The sequence below is a fragment of the Pristiophorus japonicus genome, chromosome 6 (assembly GCF_044704955.1).
Source record: "Pristiophorus japonicus isolate sPriJap1 chromosome 6, sPriJap1.hap1, whole genome shotgun sequence".
In the NCBI taxonomy this organism is placed as follows: Eukaryota; Metazoa; Chordata; class Chondrichthyes; family Pristiophoridae; genus Pristiophorus; species Pristiophorus japonicus.
Window position 1 is genome coordinate 238,701,503 of NC_091982.1, and position 19,751 is coordinate 238,721,253.

At 47.5% G+C, this 19,751-nt stretch overlaps 1 protein-coding gene across 18 annotated transcripts in view; it reads left to right on the plus strand.

The window, feature by feature from the left end:
* The window catches only part of mbnl1 (muscleblind-like splicing regulator 1), a 367,597-nt gene that overhangs the window by 289,862 nt on the left and 57,984 nt on the right, over positions 1-19,751 (plus strand). For all 18 annotated transcript variants that reach the window (XM_070883734.1, XM_070883748.1, XM_070883733.1 and 15 more), the window contains 2 exons: positions 8,924-8,962; positions 12,638-12,832. In XM_070883734.1, the coding sequence (XP_070739835.1) occupies positions 8,924-8,962; positions 12,638-12,832 (234 nt within the window). The remainder of the gene's footprint in view (positions 1-8,923; positions 8,963-12,637; positions 12,833-19,751) is intronic.

Genomic DNA, 19,751 nt, shown 5'->3' on the forward strand with positions numbered 1-19,751 from the left:
AAAAATTCTCATCTACCATCTGGTTCTTTTGCCAGTTATCTAAATCTGTGTCCTCTGGTTACCAACCCTCCTGTCAGTAGAAAGTTACTCCATACACACCCTATCAAAACCCCTCCTGATTTTGAACACCTCTATCAAATCTCCTCTTAACCTTCTCTGCTCTAAGGAGAACAATCTCAGCTTCTCCAGTCTCTCCACGTAACTAAAGTTCTCTCATCCATGATACCATTCTAATAAATCTCTTCTGCACCCTCTCCAAGGCCTTGACATCCTTTCTAAAGTGTGGTGTCCAGAATAGGCTTCTATTCTCTCGAGTATAGAAGATACTCTCTTCAGAACCAAGGGACATAGTCTAAGGATAAGGGGTAAGCCATATAGGACCGAGATGAGGAGAAACTTTTTCACCCAGAGGGTTGTGAACCTGTGGAATTCTCTGCCACAGAAAGTTGTTGAGGCCAGTTCATTGGACATAATCAAAGGGAGTGAGATGTGACCCTTACGCTAAAGGGATCAGGGGGTATGGAGAGAAGGCTGGGGTGGGGTACTGAGGTTGAATGATCAGCCATGATCATATTGAATGGCGGTGCAGGCTCGAAGGGCCGAATGGCCTGCTCCTGCACCTATTTTTCTATGTTTCTATGTTTCTATTAAAGGATAACCTAATTGGAGTGTTTAAGCTGATTAAAGGAGATGGGGAAGATTGAGAGAAACAATTTCCTCTGGTGGTGGAAGTCCAGAACAAGGGGGTGTAACCTTGAAATTAGAGCCAGGCTGTTCGGGGGTGATGTCAGGAAGCACTCCTTCACACAAAGAGTAGTGAGAATCTGGAACTCTCATTCCCCAAAAAGCTGTTGAGGCTGGGCGGGGCGATGGGGGGTGGGGTCAATTGAAAATTCCAAAACTGAGGTTGATATATTTTTGTGAGGTAAGAGTATTAGGGATCTGGAACCAAGGCGGGTAAATGGAATTAAGATACAGATCAGCTGCAATCTAATTGACTGGCGGAACAGGCACACTAGACTGAACGGCATCCATTTGTTTCTATGTTCCTATAATTTACACCTTATATATTTCCAGTCCATTCAAAAGTCAAACAGTCCTGTCCAAAATACTATGGGTGGCAACTCTTAATTAGCTGCCCATCGTTGGCCAAATGGGTAGACAGATAGAAACATAGAAACATAGAAAATAGGTGCAGGAGTAGACCATTCGGCCCTTCGAGCCTGCACCACCATTCAATAAGATCATGGCTGATTATTCATCTCAGTACGCCTTTCCTGCTTTCTCTCCATATCCCTTGATCCCTTTAGCCATAAGGACCATAGCATTTTCCTTCTTCACCGCCTGCTGTACCTGCATGCCAACTTTCAATGACTGATGTATCATGACACCCAGGTCTCGTTGCACCTCCCCTTTTCCTAATCTGCCGTCATTCAGATAGTATTCTGCCTTCGTGTTTTTGCCACCAAAGTGGATAACCTCACATTTATCCACATTATACTGCATCTGCCATGCATTTGCCCACTCACCTAACCTGTCTAAGTCACCCTGCAGCCTCATGGCATCCTCCACACAACTCAGACCGCCACCCAGCTTAGTGTCATCTGCAAACTTGGAGATATTACACTCAATTCCTTCATGTAAATCATTAATGTATATTGTAACTAGCTGGGGTCCCAGCACTGAACCCTGCGGCACCCCACTAGTCACTGCCTGCCATTCTGAAAAGGACCCGTTTATCCCGACTCTTTGCTTCCTGTCTGCCAACCAGTTCTCTATCCATGTCAGTACATTACCCCCAATACCATGTGCTTTAATTTTTCACACCAATCTCTTGTGTGGGACCTTGTCAAAAGCCTTTTGAAAGTCCAAATACACCATATCCACTGGTTCTCCCTTGTCCACTCTACTAGTTACATCCTCAAAAAATTCTAGAAGATTTGTCAAGCATGATTTCCCCTTCATAATTCCTTGCTGACTTGGAATGATCCTGTCACTGCTTTCCAAATGCACTGCAATTCCATCTTTAATGATTGATTCTAATATTTTCCCCACTACTGATGTCAGGCTAACCGGTCAATAATTACTCATTTTCTTTCTCCCTCGTTTTTTAAAACGTGGTGTTACATTAGTTAACCTCCAGTCCATAGGAACTGATCCAGAGTCGATAGACTGTTGGAAAATGATCACCAATGCATCCACTATTTCTAGGGTCACTTCCTTAAGTACTCTGGGATGCAGACTATCAGGCCCCGGGGATTTATCGGTCTTTAATCCTCCCGAACACGATTTCCCGCCTAATGAGGATTTCCTTCAGTTCCTCCTTCTCACTAGACCCTTGGTCCCCTATTATTTCTGAAAGGTTATTTGTGTCTTCCTTCGTGAAGACAGAACCAAAGTATTTGTTCAACTGGTCTGCCATTTCTTGGTTCCCCATTATAAATTCACCTAAATCTGACTGCAAGGGACTACGTTTGTCTTCACTAATCTTTTTCTCTTCACATATCTATAGAAGCTTTTGCAGTCAGTTTTTATGTTCCCAGCAAGCTTCCTCTCATACTCTATTTCCCCCCTCCTAATTATATCCTTTGTCCTCCTCTGCTGAATTCTAAATTTCTCCCAGTCCTCTGGTTTGCTGCTTTTTCTGACCAATTTATATGCCTCTTCCTTGGATTTAACACTATCCTTAATTTCCCTTGTTAGCCACGGTTGAGCCACCTTCCCAGTTTTGTTTTTACTCCAGACAGGGATGTACAATTGTTGAAGTTTATCCATGTGATCTTTAAATGTTTGCCATTGCCTGTCCACCTTCAACCCTTTAAGTATAATTTGCCAGTCTATTCTAGCCAATTCACGTCTCATACCATTGAACTTACCTTTCCTTAAGTTCAGGATCCTAGCCTCTGAATTAACTGTGTCACTCTCCATCTTAATAAAGAATTCTACCATATTATGGTCACTCTTCCCCAAGGGGCCTCGCACACAAGATTGCTAATTAGTCCTTTCTCATTACACATCACCCAGTCTAGGATGACCAGCCCTCTGGCCATCTTCCAGGCCTCTACCATGGCCACTCTCAATCAGGCTGCCATGCTGTTGCACCATATGAGCAAATGGAAACTATGTCTGTGTGGAGTGACCCTCACTGGGCAGTGTGTCTGTGTGGAGTGACCCTCACTGGAAATGTGTCCATGTGGAGTGACCCTCACTGGACAGTGTGTCCATTTGGAGTGACCCTCATTGGGCAGTGCGTCTGTCTGAACATCAATGAAAGGCTGATGTGCCCTTGGCTGTGGTGTGCTGTGCATGGTTGAAGAGCCAGCGCTATACTTACTATCTGGGCTAAGACCAGGTATTGCTGTTTGAGGGAAGTTTGTAGAACTTTACAACAGCAAAAATCAGCACCTTCTGGAGCGGAGAGGGGTGAAAACTTGAAAGCGGAAAAGAATGCATTTGCGGAGTCGCAGTTCAGGCCGGAGAGAGCAACTGCTAATGTCTTTTCAGATTCCAATACCACTGGGAGGACCTGTTAAAAAGTTCCTGAATGTGACACTGCTCTGTGGTGTGACGGTATGGTTGTATTGATCGGTGTTGGGGGCACTGCGTTCTCATTGCATTTCTTTGGAGCCCGACCCCACTCCAGTTCCAAGTCATTCCGACAGATGCAGTTTGAAGGCTGTAAAATGAACTGGCAGTATGATGCCTTGAGAGAGGGGAGGAGATGTGAACTGTGAGGCTTATCAGAAGAAATTTACATTTTTGAGGTTAATCATTAGACAGGCAAGGATTATTTAAAATACTATTTTACTGTTATTACTCAAAGCATCTGTGGTGTAATCTGATCTGGGTTGTCCACTCATCTGTTGCGAGTGTTAACCCTGGTACAGATTAATACAAATGCGTTCTCTGTTTTACATGGGAGATCCTGAGTTGCATTTACTCTTTGTCCTCCCTCACAGCTAGCCAGGATTTGTAATACAGGTTGAATCTCTCTTATCTGGAACCCTCGGGACCTGGCCTGTTCTGGATAAGGGATTTTTCTGGACGAGGGGTGGTCACGTTAAATTGGATGGTACAGGTACTGAGCAAGGGGATATCGGGGCTGGCTGGCTTGGGGCTGGGAGTGTGGCAGAGAGATCATGGGGGGTGGTGGATCGCGGGGTCAGGCCAGTGATTGCGGGAGTCGGCAGCGAGGAAGGACTTCAATTTGTTCATGTCAGAGTTCTGCGCATGCGCCACCCGATAGCGGGAATGGTTCTGAACGAGGGGTGGTTCCGGATGAGGGAGTTCTGGATAAGGGAGGTTCAACCTGTATATTCATATTTAATGACTGATTTGAAGAAAAGAGCGTCCCGTCCAATTTCTTCCCTTCTTCCTTCTGATTCTTGTTGGGTACAGTTATACAGGTGGCAGAAACCCTTGGACCCTCGATGAAACATTGGAACAAGAGTAGGCCATTCAGCCCCTGCTCCACCATTCAGTGAGATCATGGCTGATCTGTACCTTAACTCTGTCCATCTGCCTTGGCTGCATATCCTTTTATACCCTTGCGTAGCAAAAATTTATCGATCTCCGATTTAAAATTATCAATTGAACTAGCATCGACTGCTTTTTTTTTGTGCGAGAGAGCATCCCAAACTTCTACCTCCCTTTGCATGAAGGTGTGTTTCCTGACTTCTCTCCTGAATGGCCTGGCTCTGATTTCAAGATTATGTTCCTGTTATATTTGTGGACTTGTATTTACTCTGATAAGCCACCAGAGGGCTCATTCCCCGGAGTCCCAAGGGATCCCATAATCCCTTCGGAGCGCAAGTATTTAAGGAGGCTTCACAGGTTGGAGAGGCAATCTGGAGACCTGCAATAAAAAACTACGGTCACACTTTACTTTGAGTTCACAGTGTTCAGTCTGACTCTTTCTCCATACACAACAGTTCCATTGCCCGAAACGATCGTTCTTCATGCGGGTGTCCAGGCAGCGAGTGTCGGAGGGCTATTCAATTATGAGAGGAGGTATCAGAGCTGAGGGCTATCTCACCTTTGCCTGAGGAAAGAAAGAACTTGCCTTAATGTCACGCCGCTCATGTCCTCAGTGCAACCCAATTCACTTGCCAACCCATGGGCTATTGCTATGCATAATTATTAGAGACATACATAGAAGCATAGAAAATAGGAGCACGAGTAGGCCATTCGGCCTTTCGGCACTGCCATTCAATATGATCATGGCTGATCCTCTAAGTCAACACCATATTCCCGCTTTTTTCCCATATCCCTTGATGTCTTTTGTTTCTAGAGATCTATCTCCCTCTTAAGTATGTTCAGTGACTTGGCCTCCACAGCCTTCTGTGGTAGAGAATTCCACAGGTTCACCAACCTCTCCTCATCTCGGTCCTAAATTTCCTACCCCTGTATCCTGAGACTGTGACCCCTTGTTCTAGACTTCCCAGCCAGGGGAAACATCCTCCCAGCATCCAGTCTATCCAACCCTGTCAGAATTTTATACGTTTCAATGAGATCCCCTCTCATTCTTCTAAACTAGTGAATACAGGCCTCGTCGACCCAATCTCTCCTCATACGACAGTCCTGCCATCTCAGGAATCAGTCTGGTGAACCTTCGCTGCACTCCCTCTGTGGCAAGTATATCCTTTCTTAGATAAGGAGGCCAAAACTGCACATAATACTCCAGACTTACAACAATGACTACACTTCAAAAGTATTTCATTGGCTGTAAAGCACTTTGAGACGACCGGTGGTCGTGAAAGGTGCTATATAAATGCAAGTCTTTCTTTGACTCTTTCTTTTTATGTAGGCAAAATGGCAGTCACGTTGACATACAAGATACCACCAGCAGCAATGAGATGATTGACCAGTGAATCTGTGTTTCCGGTTATGTGGGGTGTAACGTATCAATATGGGCATGTATTATAGACCCCCAAACAGTGGGAGGGTGATAGAAGAGCAAATAAGTAGGCAAATTTCTGTGAAGTCCAAAAACCATAGGGTAGTAATAGTAGGAGATTTCAACTATCCTAATATTGATTGGGACACACATAGTGTGAAGGGTATAGAGGGTGCGGAATTCCTAAAATGCATTCAAGAGAACTTTTTTAGTCAGCATGTAACAAGCCCCAACATGGGAGGGGGCGGTTCTGGATTTTGTTTTGGGGAATGAAGCTGGGCAGGTGGAAGGGGTATCAGTGGGAGAGCACTTGGGTGCCAGTGACCATAATTCAGTCAGATTCAAGTTAGTTATGGATAAGGACAAAGATAGACCAGGAATAAAAGTCCCAAATATAGGAAAGGCTAACTTTGCTAAGTTGAGAAGTGATTTGTCCACAGTGGACTGGAAACAGCTACTTGAAGGTAAATCAGTGTCGGAACAATGGGAGGCATTCAAGGAGAAGATCCGGAGGGCTCAGGTCAAACATGTGTCCTTAAAGAAAAAGGTTGCGAATAATAATTCTAGAGCCCCCTGATGTCTAGGGACTTACAGGGGAGATAAAGAAAAAAAGGGAAGCGTATGTCATGTACCGATGGCTAAATATTGCAGAATCTCTGGAGGAATATAGAAAGTTCAGAGGTGAAATTAAAAAGGATATTAGGAATGCAAAGAGAGAGCATGAAAAATTCTTGGCAAGTAAAATCAAGTAAAACCCAAAGATTTTCTATAAATATATTAAGAGCAAGAGGATAACTAAAGAAAGGGTCGGGCCTGTTAGAAACCATGGGGGTAATCTGTGTGTGGAAGCAGAAGATGTGGGTATGGTTCTCAATGAATACTTTGCATCAGTTTTCACAAAGGAAAAGGGCAATGCAGATACTGCTATCGAGGAGGAGTGTGAAATTCTGGATGAAATAAACATCGTGAGAGAGGAGGTATTAAGGGGTTTAGCAGCTTTGAAAGTGGATAAGTCCCCAGGCCCGGATGAAAAGCATCCCAGGCTGTTGAGCGAAGCAAAAGAGGAACTAGCAGAGGCCTTGACCATGAAGGAGAGGGAGGTGGAGCGGTTTAGGGAGGGAGTTCCAGAGCTTTAGGCCTAGGCAGCTGAAGACACGGCCACCAATGGTGGGGTAAAGGAAGGGGGGGGATGGGAGGTATGCACAAGAGGCCAGAATTGGGGGAATGCAGAATACTCGGCTCAGAGAGCTCAGAGACGAGAGTACTGCCATGTGAGCCAAACTGACACTTCGGTCAGTGATCAGCAGACAAAACCTTGGCAGATTTTATTGTTGCCCTCTCCTAATTCAGGAGGGCTGAAGGTAATTGTGTCATCCAGGCTAAGTAGTCTCCAAGTCTGATCCATAGTCAGTGTGGAGGCAGCTGATCTCAGACATTGGGTGGGTGTGGGGGTGTGGTTAGGTGATGGTTGCAGACCTGCTACGAAGGAGAGAGGAACAGTGGGCGGTGAGGCAGGGCAGGGGGGGGACAACACAGCCAGAACTCCCCTTCCTAACCATCGTTACCAGTTGGAAAGTGTTTAGACATTGGGTAAGGAGATGGTAAACTTTTGGTTGTGATTCCCCCGGTGTTCAAATAACCTGCCGACAGACGACCTCAACTGGGTAAGGCAAGCCGGTAACCATGGAGACATAGCTCAGCGCCAATCAGTGAGACAGATGGGGGAAAGAACACTCAATGCACAATGCAGGTGGAGGCAACTGCGGTTCAATAAAACACAGAGCCGCAGATTTTTTTTCTGAACTTGAATGACATTTGATGTTAGTATTAAGGAGCAGCCATTTCTGACTGTTTGGACTGTAAGTGTAATTGGACTGAATGTAGCCTCCAGTAATGTGGTGTTTTACTGTAGCTCTATCTCACAGTAAGATGTAACCTATATATATGTATAGAGAGAGAGAGAGAGAGAGAGTGAGGATCTCTGTGTCTCTTTACATTACCCCCTTCAATCCCTGATATTCACATGTTATTTTCTCCCCCTCTTTTTAGGTTCATCTGAGCCAGGCACAGTTTTCTGACTGAACATTTGGGGACATGATGTGCTCCCAATTTTCTGCCCAGTGCTGCCCTCGAGCTTGACTGCACCCAGTACCGAGGGAGAGGCGTCAGTTGATTGAGCATCTGATTTACCCTCCCTCCTTCTCTCTCACTGGGGATGGCAGGAGGATGGGTGGGTGGGTGGGCCAAAAGGTGGAAACATAACTCAGGTCTGGTCAGCACCTGCCCGAGGAAGCATCGTTTGAAGCTCGGTGGCTCTGGTTCTTGACGTTCTCGCCATGCCGTGTGTTTGTGGGCCCAAGGCATCGTGGAGCAGAAGCCCCTCCTCCAAATGCATGCAGGTGCCGCACGTGCCACCAGGTGGCGCTCTCTTCTTGCCATTAAAAAGGGTGGCATTCAACCAACCCCAAACCACCACCCCTCACCCCAAAACCATCCTCCGCGGCCCCCGCTTCCACCCTCAATAAGCGAGTGTTGCACTGCATTACAGCAACGTACCTTCTTCTCAAGGGGCGCAGGTTCTAAACTTGCACGGACTGCAGAGATGAAAGCCATCCTGTTTCTGTCGGCTTTTCGCCATTCCGCATGCAGTTCATCAGAGCGCACAAATCCAAACGACGTGGCCCTAAATTTGCAACCCTCGCTCACTGATGCGGGAAACGGCGAGGTCACACCAGGGCTCCCCGCGCCAAAGCTCGTGGTTCGGACAGAGTAGAAGGAGCGTTACTCTGCCTCTAACCAGTGCCGTGCCTCACCTGGGAGTACTCAGTTAGGGTTGCTGATCTTGGGTGCTAAAACTTGGACACCTGTCTCGATTTCCCTGGTGCTGATGCCCTCCCTGTTGATTGAGCGCCAGAACGAGAATGTGCAATGGTGCAGTGAGCATGCTCAATCGAGATCAGTGTGCTGTGGTAACCCGGGAGAAATCACTTGCTGCGATACCAATTTGTTCTTTTGATGTGTTGGCAGATGGCGGACGCTGGACAACGAGGGTGGTGGTTTAACGAGGTAAATGCACTGGGAAGGAAATCCGTCTCTACTTGTTACATTTGTACCGACATAGAGGGGTGGGTGTGGGAGGGGACTGAAACAAAATCCCGGGCGGAGGATTCACTTGTAGTAATAAATTCACACTGTCACAGCAGCCAGAGCTCCTTTGAAGAATATCACACAATCAATCAGAACAGAAGGAGATCATTCGGCCCATCGTGCCTGTGCCGGCTCTTTGAGAGAGCAATCCATTTAGTCACACTGCCTATTGCTCTGTAAATGTTTATTTTTTTAATATATATCCAGCCACATCCCTGTTGAAAATTACTGTTGAATCTAGTTCCACTGCCCTTTCAGGCAGTGCATTCCAGATCGTAACTGAGTAAAAAAAAAAACTCCTCATTTCGCCCCTGGTTCTTTTGCCAATTGCCTTAAATCTGTGTTCTCTGGGTTACCAACCCTTCTGCCCATGGAAACACTTTCGCCACATTCATTTAAGCAAAACCCCCTATAATTTTGAACGCAAGTATATCTTAACTACAATATCAAGGGAAGAGCAAACATCGGAGCTTTTATTAATTGTTACGTTTGACTAACTAAGCATTTAAGAGATTTTAAAAAATGGTGGCATCGTGTTTGTCACATTTTGTTTTATATCATCGGTGTTATATAATTGTAGATAGGTTGGTTGCATGAAGTGGAAAGATTTTTGGGGATGTTTTAGCTGCTGGTGAAGTGGATTCGATGTTCATATTAATATTCCAGAGTCTGATATGAATAATAATACAGAGAAAAATAAATTTGCATTTAATTATTCCATGGGTATTGCAGTTAATTGCAATGGTTCAGTATGCCCCGACGTGAGAATTTGCAGAATGAAACTCAGAATAATGGGAATGTCGTCGCACCGGCTGTACATCGCGCAGCTGTACACTAACCTAAGTCACACACTGCCCTCCTACCCTTTCTCTTAAACTTCCGCTCTGCACAATTCTCTCCCCTCCTTGTCATGAAGGCTGTGACTGATTAATACTTGGGATACTGCTCCCCCAGGTGCCAGAACATCTCCGGCCTCTCATCCAAGTGGTCACTTGTCAGCCTCGATAGAGACTTTGGCCAGGTGGCCACTGCATGCGAGACAGGTCTTGCTCTACACCTATGGGCTGACCAGCGAGACTGATTTCCGCCACTGCATCACCCACCCCTCCGCCCCAATCTCGGTGGGCAGGAAGCTCAATTATGCTGCCCTCATTGTTGCCCCAGTGACCAACACAGACCGGGAGTTGAACCAGGGATCCTTCTTGCTCCGTTGGGCTCAATGCCACCTCAAACGTTGGGATGCACCTAACAAGCTTATTGTTTTTAAATGTTTCACCCACAAACTACATTTTGTTTTCTCTCAGTGGCTTAGAGGGCATGCAGGTGACCCACACCCGGACTTTCGGCGGTTTCATTGTTGAATCACCCGTTAGAAGGCCCACGCTGACTTTCTCCTTGACGTTTATTTTTCTTTCCCCCTGTCTGGAAGCACCTGCCCTCTCTCCTGTCCTGGAGGAGCTGAGTAGGTTTGTCAACTCACCGAGTAGAGAATCACAGGCAAAACACCTCTGTGCCATCCCATGAGTTGTGCCACATCTGCGCCAAATGCAATGAGGGCACATCACCTTTTACCTCACCGTAACAACCAAACGTAAATCCGACTGGCCATAAGCAGGCCATTCGGCCCATCGAACCCTAGCCCTCCTAACAGGATTTGCAAGCCATCCTCTGATTTAAAGTTCCTGATTACTGGTTAAGCTTCCAAGAACCTCAAAAACCCTTCACTTCCTCCAGATAAGCAAAGCAACACATAGCACAGAAGGAGGCCATTCGGCCCATCGTGCCTGTGCCGGCTCTTTGAAAGAGCGATCCAAATAGTCCCACTCCCCCTGCTCTTTCCCCATAGCCCTGCACATTTTCCCAATTCAAGTATTTATCCAATTCCCTTCTGAAAGTTATTACTGAGTTTGCTGCCATCGCCCTTTCAGGCTGTGCATTCCCGATCATAACCCCTCGCCGCGTAAAAAATGTTTCCTCATGTCGCCTCTGGCTCTTTCGCCATAAATCTGTGCCCTCGGGTTACCGACCCTTCTCCCACTGGGAACAGTTTCTTGTTAATTACTCAATCAAAGCCCTTCTTGATTTTGCACATCTCTATCAAATCATCGCTTAACCTTCCTTCTCTGTTCGAAGAAGAACAATCCCATTTTCTCTAGTCTCTCCACATAACTGAAGTCCCTTATCTCTGGTACCACTCTAGTAAATCTCCTCAGTGCAACCTCTCCAAGGCCTTGCCATCCTTTCTAAGGTGTAGTGCCCAGAACTGGTCACAATATAGAATCATAGAAATTTACAGCACAGAAGGGGGCCATTTCAGCCCATCGTGTCCGTGCCGGCTGCCAAAAAGCTACCCAGCCTAATCCCACTTTCCAGTTCTTGGTCCGTAGCCCTGTAGGTTACGGCACTTCAAGTGCACATCAGGCAGTGAGTTCCAGACCCCCACCACCCTCTGGGTGAAGAAATTATCACTTAAATCCCCTCTAAACCTCCTACCAATTACTTTAAATCTATTCCCCCTGGTTGTTGACCCCTCTGCTATGGGAAATAGGTCCTTCCTTTCCACTCTATCCAGGCCGATCATAATTTTATACACCTCAATGAGGTCGCCCCTCAGCCTCCTCTGTTCCAAAGAAAACAAACTCAGCCTATCCAATCTTTCCTCATCGCTAAAATTCTCCAGTCCAGGTAACATCCTTGTAAATCTCCTCTGTACCTCTCCAGTGCAATCACATATTTCCTGTAATATAGTGACCAGAACTGCACAAGGTACTCTAGCTGTGGTCTAACTAGGTTTTATACAGTTCAAGCATAACCCTGTTCTTGTATTCTATGCCTTCTTAACCACCTTATCTACCTTCAGGGATCTGTGGTCATGTACTCCAAGGTCACTTTGTTCCTCTACACTTCTCAGTGTCGTACCATTTAACGTGTATTCCCTTGCCTTGTTAGCCCTCCCCAAATGCATTACTTCACACTTCTCCGGATTGAATTCCATTTGCAAGTGTTTGACCATTTCATAGAATCATAGAATCATAGAAATTTACAGCACGGAAGGAGGCCATTCGGCCCATCGTGTCCGCGCCGGCCGACCAAGAGCTATCAAGCCTAATCCCACTTTCCAGCTCTAGGTCCGTAGCCCTGTAGGTTACGGCACTTCAAGTGCATTGATATCTTCCTGCAGTCTACAGCTTTCTTCTTCATTATCAACCACACGGCCAATTTTAGTATCATCTGCAAACTTCTTAATCATATCCCCTACATTCAAGTCTAAATCATTGATATATACCACAAAAGGCAAGGGACCTAGTACTGAGCCCTGCAGGATCCCACTGGAAACAACCTTCCAGTCACATAAACACCCATCAACCATTGGTACTCCAGCTGGGGCCTAATCAGTGTTTGGTATTAGTGCTCCATAAACTATTGAATCACCTATTGTCTCGAATTGGCTAGGCAATAGGCTGTGAAACCAAAACAACGTTTTTGTTCAGGGGAAGAGCGCAAGTTAGCCGTCGGGAAGTAATGACCAGTTGGCCGGATGGTTTAACCGCTTGGTGACTAAACCCCTTGTTTCCACTCTTTTGTGTCTTTCAGCCAATGTTCTCCGTCACACCAGGTCTCGCGACTAATCCCACCGCCGCCTTCAACCCCTACCTGGGACCCGTCTCCCCGAACCTGGTGCCCGCTGAGATCCTACCCAGTGCGCCGATGCTGGTGACAGGGAACCATGCTGTCCCAGTCCACACTGCGGCTGCTGCACAGAAGCTAATGCGAACCGACCGCCTGGAGGTGAGCCCAAAGCCCCCGACTCATTTCCTCCCTCAGCACCCGAGGAGCGTTAGTGCCTTGCCCCCGCATGCGGCTGCGTTGTCGCTGTGCAATGACCCTTTCTGTAATTGGATGCTGTAACTGACACCAGAAGTAGACATTGCCGTAACCAATTAATTAGCGCTGAAAGACCTTGCTTGGCCTACTTTTTGATGGTCACCAAACAAGAATCAGCACAACCAGTGCCCCCTTTTGGAGCGCCAGTAATATAGGAGATTGACTCGGTGACGCCAATTGTCCCCAATCGGGGCAGATTTGGTCCATGCCCACTACAAAATGATTACGGCGGTTCAAACTCATTTCAGAAGGGCCACTTTTGATGGACCAGTCAGGGTGACGCTGGGTTGCCCCAGGGTTACCACACAAGAATCGGCACAACAAGTGTCCCTTTGAGGATGCTGCTAAGATTAGAAAGAAATATATGGCCCACTCAAACTAACAGAAACTCAACAGAAGCGAAAGTAAAGTCCCAGCGAAAGCAAAAGGGAACTTACCCAATTAAATCAGTGTGTTATTATCAGCATTGATAAGACGCTCGGCGGTTCTGGGCGGTAGTTCAGGATGGGTGGTCCCACATCTACCGCCTGTTATACCACCCGCACAATGCTCACTTCCATTGACTTCCATGCAATACCGCCCAAGAAACATGAGCACCCCCTCAATACCCTCGGTGCCCAGCAGTGGCGAAAGGCCTCAGGCATACCGGCGCGCACCGGATGCTCCCTCACCAGGGCCACCCTGGCGCGGACAATGCCGCGGAAGAGAGGCGGGCAGCCAGTGAGACCCCGTCCCCCTATCCCCGTGGGCCCAGCCCATCCTGTGAATAGAATCTGTTTGGTGCCGGTTTTCACTCCAGTTTTATTGACTTTGCTGACATTCGGTATAAAGCTACAAAGCGTCAGCTGGCTCGAAGGGCTGGGCAGTGGCTCGGGGCTCGGAAACATGTCGCACGATAGCAAAACCGCACCGGCAACTACTTTAACAACGTTCTGTGACAAAAGCAGTGAGAGGAATTTTGCGCAAATGTATTAGTGCTTCCCTCAACATTGTCGCACGGTGCAATCCCAAACCCTCTTGCTTGTGTTGCTTCTCCTTATCCTTGTTACATATTCTCCAAACTGATCCTTGTGCCTGACTAGTGTTAGCCGTGGTTCTTGCCTCTGAGTCAGAAGGTTGTGGGTTCAAATCCCACTCCAGAGACGTGAGCACATAAATCTAGGCTGACACCCCCAGTGCAGTGCTGAGGGAGTGCTGCACTGTTGGAGGTGCCGTCTTTCGGATGAGACGTTAAACCGAGGCCCCATCTGCTCGCTCAGGTGGATGTAAAAGATCTCACGGCACTATTTTGAAGAAGAGCAGGGGAGTTCTCCTCAGTGTCCTGGGGCCAATATGTATCCCTCAATCAACATAATTAAAACAGATTATCTGGTCATTATTGCATTGCTGTTAGTGGGATCTTGCTGTGCGCAAATTGTCTTCCGCTTTTCCTACATTGCAACAGTGACTACACTTCCACAACTATTTAATTGGCTGTAAAGTGCTTTGGGACATGGTGAAAGGTGCTCTATAAATGCAAGCCTTTCCAACACTTCACGTAATTAGCAGCTTTGAAGCTTTTAAAATGTGGAGGTTTCATCTATTCTCATGCCCACCAAGTAACGATTCTCAGTAAGATCATTCCGCTGAACATTTCCACGTCGATTTAATTCCCACAGTGTTCATTCGTGCTATTTTCTGAAAGAGCACTATATTATATCAGTGGCACTGTCGAATCAACTCGCAAGCATTATGAAGTTGAGGATATTTTCTTTTAATGCCGCAAGTTGCTATGATCTGGAACGCGAGGCCTGAAAGGGTGGTGGAAGCAGATTCAATAGTGACTTTCAAAAGAGAATTGGATAGAAAAAGAATTGCAAGGCTCTGGGGAGTGGGACGAATTGGATAGCTCTTTCGAAGAGCCAGCTGAGGTTTGATGGACTACATTGCCTCTTTCTGTGCTGTGAGATATTATGATTCAATGGGAGAGATATTCACTATTTCCCCTCCAGGGTGTTCATTTTTGAAAGTTTGAAAAGTTAGCAGCAGCTATTGATTTCAAACTTTCAAAAGATTCGCCATTAGGGCTCCAAGAAGTAAATGGAGCGGTAACTCAGGTGCTCCATTTCCTTCTTGGAGCACAATCGGCGCAGCGAGTTCAGCGATGCTGCACACTGGGCCATGCAGCGCTGCCGCATTCAAAGGCTCCATCCCTCCCTTAAAGGGAACATAAGAACATAAGAAATAGGAGCAGGAGTTGGCCACCTGGCCCATCGAGCCTGCTCCGCCATTTAATAACACCATGGCTGATCTGATCTTGGGCTCAGCTCCACTTCCCTGCCCACTCCCCATAACCCTTTACTCCCTTTTGGCTCAAAAATCTGTCTACCTTCGCCTTAAATATATTCAATGACCCAGCCTCCGCAACTTTCTGGGGCAGAGAATTCCACGGATTTACAACCCTCTTGAGAGAAGAAATTCCTCCTCATCTCAGTTTTAAATGGGCGACCCCTTATTTTGAGACTATGTCCCCTGGTTTTAGTTTCCCCTATGAGTGGAAATATCCTCTCTGCATCCACCTTGTCGATCCCTCATTATTTTATACGTTTTGATAAGATCACCTCTCATTCTTCTGAACTCCAATGTGTATCGACCCATCCTACTCAACCTAGCCTCATAAGTCAACCCCCTCATCACTGGAATCAACCTCGTGAACCTTCTCTGAACAGCCTCCAATGCAAGTATATCCTTCCTTAAATATGGAGGCGCCATCACTGCAGGCTCTACCAAATAAAAAGAATCTCCCTGGACCACCACGGCAGCCGCGATCCCGCAGAGTGCCGCGCTGATCGCTCGCGGCCGGAACTCAGGAAAAAAAACCTCGAAGGCAAAAAGTACGTTTTTTTTCCCGGTTTCCTCGGCCACCTCGCCTTTGAGCAGCGCTCCCGAAACGGCCGGCCGTCCGATGCACGCCGCCTGAAGCTGTCGGTGTTTTCTCCCATCGATGCTGCAAGGATCCGGGGAGTTGCCGGGGCAATGCACGCCGCGATGCCGTCACGATCTCCAGGCACAGGAAATCGGGGCGCAACGTCATAGCGCCACTGCTAAACTCCCGCAGAATCTGGCGGGAGTTGGTGTCAGGGCCGTGCCCGGCCACAAAGCCATCGGCGACCCATTATCCCCCCCCACCGGGGCACCCAATATCGCCCCCTATCTCTCTCTAGTATGAAGTCATCGTGGTTACAGTGACAGTTGAAAGCAATTCCATTCTATCGAGCAGAGGCGGCCTAGGACCCGTGATCCTGCTGGCCGATGCCTTCTTTCTTTAAAGCTCGGCAATTGGAACCCATGACGCTGGGCTGGATATTAACTCGGAGACGGTGAGGGAGTGAGGTGTGTGTGGGGAGGGGAGGGCGCTGCGAGCGGGCCTGTGTATGGGAAACCCTGAGGAGCGGGTTTCCCTCAGGCCCTGTCGATTTTAATGGCAGGGTTCCCTCAGGCCCTGTCGATTTTAATGGCAGGGTTCCCTCAGGCCCCGTTGATTTTAATGGCAGGGTTCCCTCAGGCCCTGTCGATTTTAATGGCAGGTTTCCCTCAGGCCCTGTCGATTTTAATGGCAGGGTTCCCTCAGGCCCTGTCGATTTTAATGGCAGGGTTCCCTCAGGCCCTGTCGATTTTAATGGCAGGGTTCCCTCAGGCCCTGTCGATTTTAATGGCAGGGTTCCCTCAGGCCCTGTCGATTTTAATGGCAGGGTTCCCTCAGGCCCTGTCGATTTTAATGGCAGGGTTCCCTCAGGCCCTGTCGATTTTAATGGCAGGGTTCCCTCTGGCCCTGTCGATTTTAATGGCAGGACCTGTTTAAACATGTTTTATCTCCGTTTCCCGACCGCAGCCAGCCAGATTGAGAGGCCAGCCGGCTGTTGGACGGGGAGGCTTTCTGCAACAAGACCACAGTCGGGGAGCGGAGAGGAGGGAGGGAGGGATCAGGGAAGCCGGCGGGGGTAGAGGGAGGGGGGTGAAGAAGATCGGGAGTTGTGAACCTGAGGAGATCGGGGTAATTGGAGTCTGGAGACCGAAAGGACGATCGGAGGCCAGAGCAGGGCGGGTGGGGGGGGGGAGGGGTGGAGGGTGAGATTGGAGGCCTCGTGGAGGAGATCGGAAGGGTCATGGGGTGGGTGGGGGAATGTCCGATCACAGCGGGTGGGTGGGTCACGTATGCTGGATCCAGACACTTATCTCCGGGATCCAGTAGTCCTCGCCTTCCTTTAGCCGTTGGGTTTCCTGAGACCCGGGAAACCTGGCCGGAGAGGGTTACATTTAAAATGGTGGTTAAATGTGAGACTCATTATAATATTTAAATTGCCGACCCATCTTCTGTGAGCAGGTAGTTTGCCCCCCTCTCCCCCACCTCGTTCCGCCTCCGTTATATCCGGACAGGGCCGGGTTGGGTTGTTATTCAGATTTTTAACATTTTAACATCCCACCCAACCCCAAGCCGCCCTTTTAAGGGGGTTAAAATTCCTCCCCACTATGTCTGCACCCATTTTTAAAGCATGGAGTAGGTGACTGAGTATGTTCAGTCAGTAGATCAAAATTATTTTAGAAGTGTGGGGGTAATACAGCTTTAAGAGTCAATGGCAGAGCTGGCAGTGCCTGTAGACCAGGCCTGTTAGCGTATTCCACTGTTCCCTCTCTATATTTCTCCCTCTGTAAGAGGATTTGTTAAATCATTAAAGAATCACACAGCAGAGAGAGAGCGAGCAGTAAAGCAGAATTGACTGGGGCTCTTCAGAGTCATTGTAGTAAGACTGTATTAAACACACTGAATCTCACCCAGTGCTGAAAAATGCACATCCCTTTTGAATGGTGAGATGAGATTAGGAGCAATCATTGTGGTGCCTTCCGATTGTCTGAAAATTACACAGAGAGGATTATGTCATGACTGGAATAGAACAGACAGGAAAAAGACTATTAGGCCCACAAAGCTTGCTGATATTTGATAGATCGCAACCTTTCTCAACCTGTCATCTCACCATAAACCATCATCGCTTCTCTCTTCAGAAACATGTGGCTGCTCAGATGCTGAGTGTATTCAAGACAGAGACTGATAGATTTTTCAACACTCAGGGAATCAAGGGATATGGGGAAAGTGCAGGAAGGTAGAGTTGAGGTGGATGATCAGTAGCCATGATCTTATTGAATGGCGGAGCAGGCCCGAGGGGCCGCATGGCCTACTCCTGCTCCTATTTCTTATTATACAAGTATAAAAGGAACTTGCCTTCTTATAATGCTTTTCACATCCTCAGAATGTCCTAAAGTACTTCACAGCCAATGGAGCATTTTTGAAATCTAACTATAATATAAGCAAAGGTGGCAAGCAATTTGTGCACAGCAAGGTTCCACAAACAGCACTGGGATAAGTGACTGTATAATCTGCTTTAGCGATGTTGTTTGAGGGATCAAACACCAAGAGAGCTCCCGTGCTCTTCTTCACACGCTGCCAAGGGATCTTTTATGCCCGCCTCATCAGACAAAGTCAGGGCCTCAGTTTAACACCTCATCCAAAAGATGGCCCCTTCAACAAAACAGTGCTCCCTCAGCCTTGATTACGTGCTGGAGTGGGGCTTGAACCCACAACATCGTGACTCAGAGGTGAAAGTGCTACCCACTCAGCCAAGGCTGACACTTCTATAGAACTTCTTTATATTCTTTGCTTTAATGGATTTCCCAGGTTACTTGTTGCATAGGTAGTTATAACAACAATAACAACAACTTGTATTTATATAGCGCCGTTAACGTAGTGAAATGTCCCAAGGCGCTTCACAGCAGTATTGTGAGATAAAAAATTTGACACCGAGCCACATAAGTAGAAATTAGCGCAGGTAGGAGCGTCTTGAAGGAGGAAAGAGAGGCAGAGAGGTTTAGGCAGGGAGTTCTAGAGCTTGGGGCCAAGGGCAACAGAAGGCACGGCCACCAATAATTGAGCAATTATGATCAGGGATACTCAGGAGGGCAGAATTAGGGGAACACAGACATCTGAGGGGGGGGGGGGTTGTGGGGCTGGAGGAGATTACAGAGATAGGGAGGGACGAGGTCATGGAGCGATTTGAAAATAAGGATGGGAATTTTGAAATCGAGGCATTGCTTAATAACTGGGAGCCAATGTAGGTTGGTGAGCACAGGGGTGATGGGTGAGTGAGACTTGATGCGAGTTAGGACATGGGCAGTCAGTTTGGATCATCTCTAGTTTACGTAAAGGAGGAGAGAGAGTTAGAGAGAGGGAGTGGTTTAGGGAAGGAATTACAGAGCTTAGGGCCCAGGCAGCTGAAGGCACTGCTGCCAATGGTGGAGCGATGAAAACCGGGGGTGCGCGAGAGGCCAGAATTGGAGGAGCGCAGAGATCTCGGGGCGGGGGTGGGGGGGTTGTAGAGCTGGAGGAGGTTACAGAGATATGGAGGGACAAGGCCATGGAGGGATTTGAAAATAAGGATGAGAATTTTGAAATCGAGGCGTTGCTTAATGGGAGCCAATGTAGATCAGTGAGCACAGGGGTGATGGGTGAGTGGGACCTGGTGTGAGTTAGGACAAGGGCAGCACAGTTTTGGATGAGGTTTTGGTACGATGTCACAAAGGTAACTCCTGAATCTGCCTCAAGATACAACGAGGCCAAATTTGGTACATGGGGAATCCAGCTTCCAGGTCTGGTAAAAGGCATCGTGAATTATTTCATTACTCATCTTTGTCCTATGCTAAACTAAACACAGCTGTGTTAAGCTCCATGGTAAACATGAGCCTTTGTGTTAATTTAATCACCAAATTAAAGATGTGAAAAGCAGCACTCCTT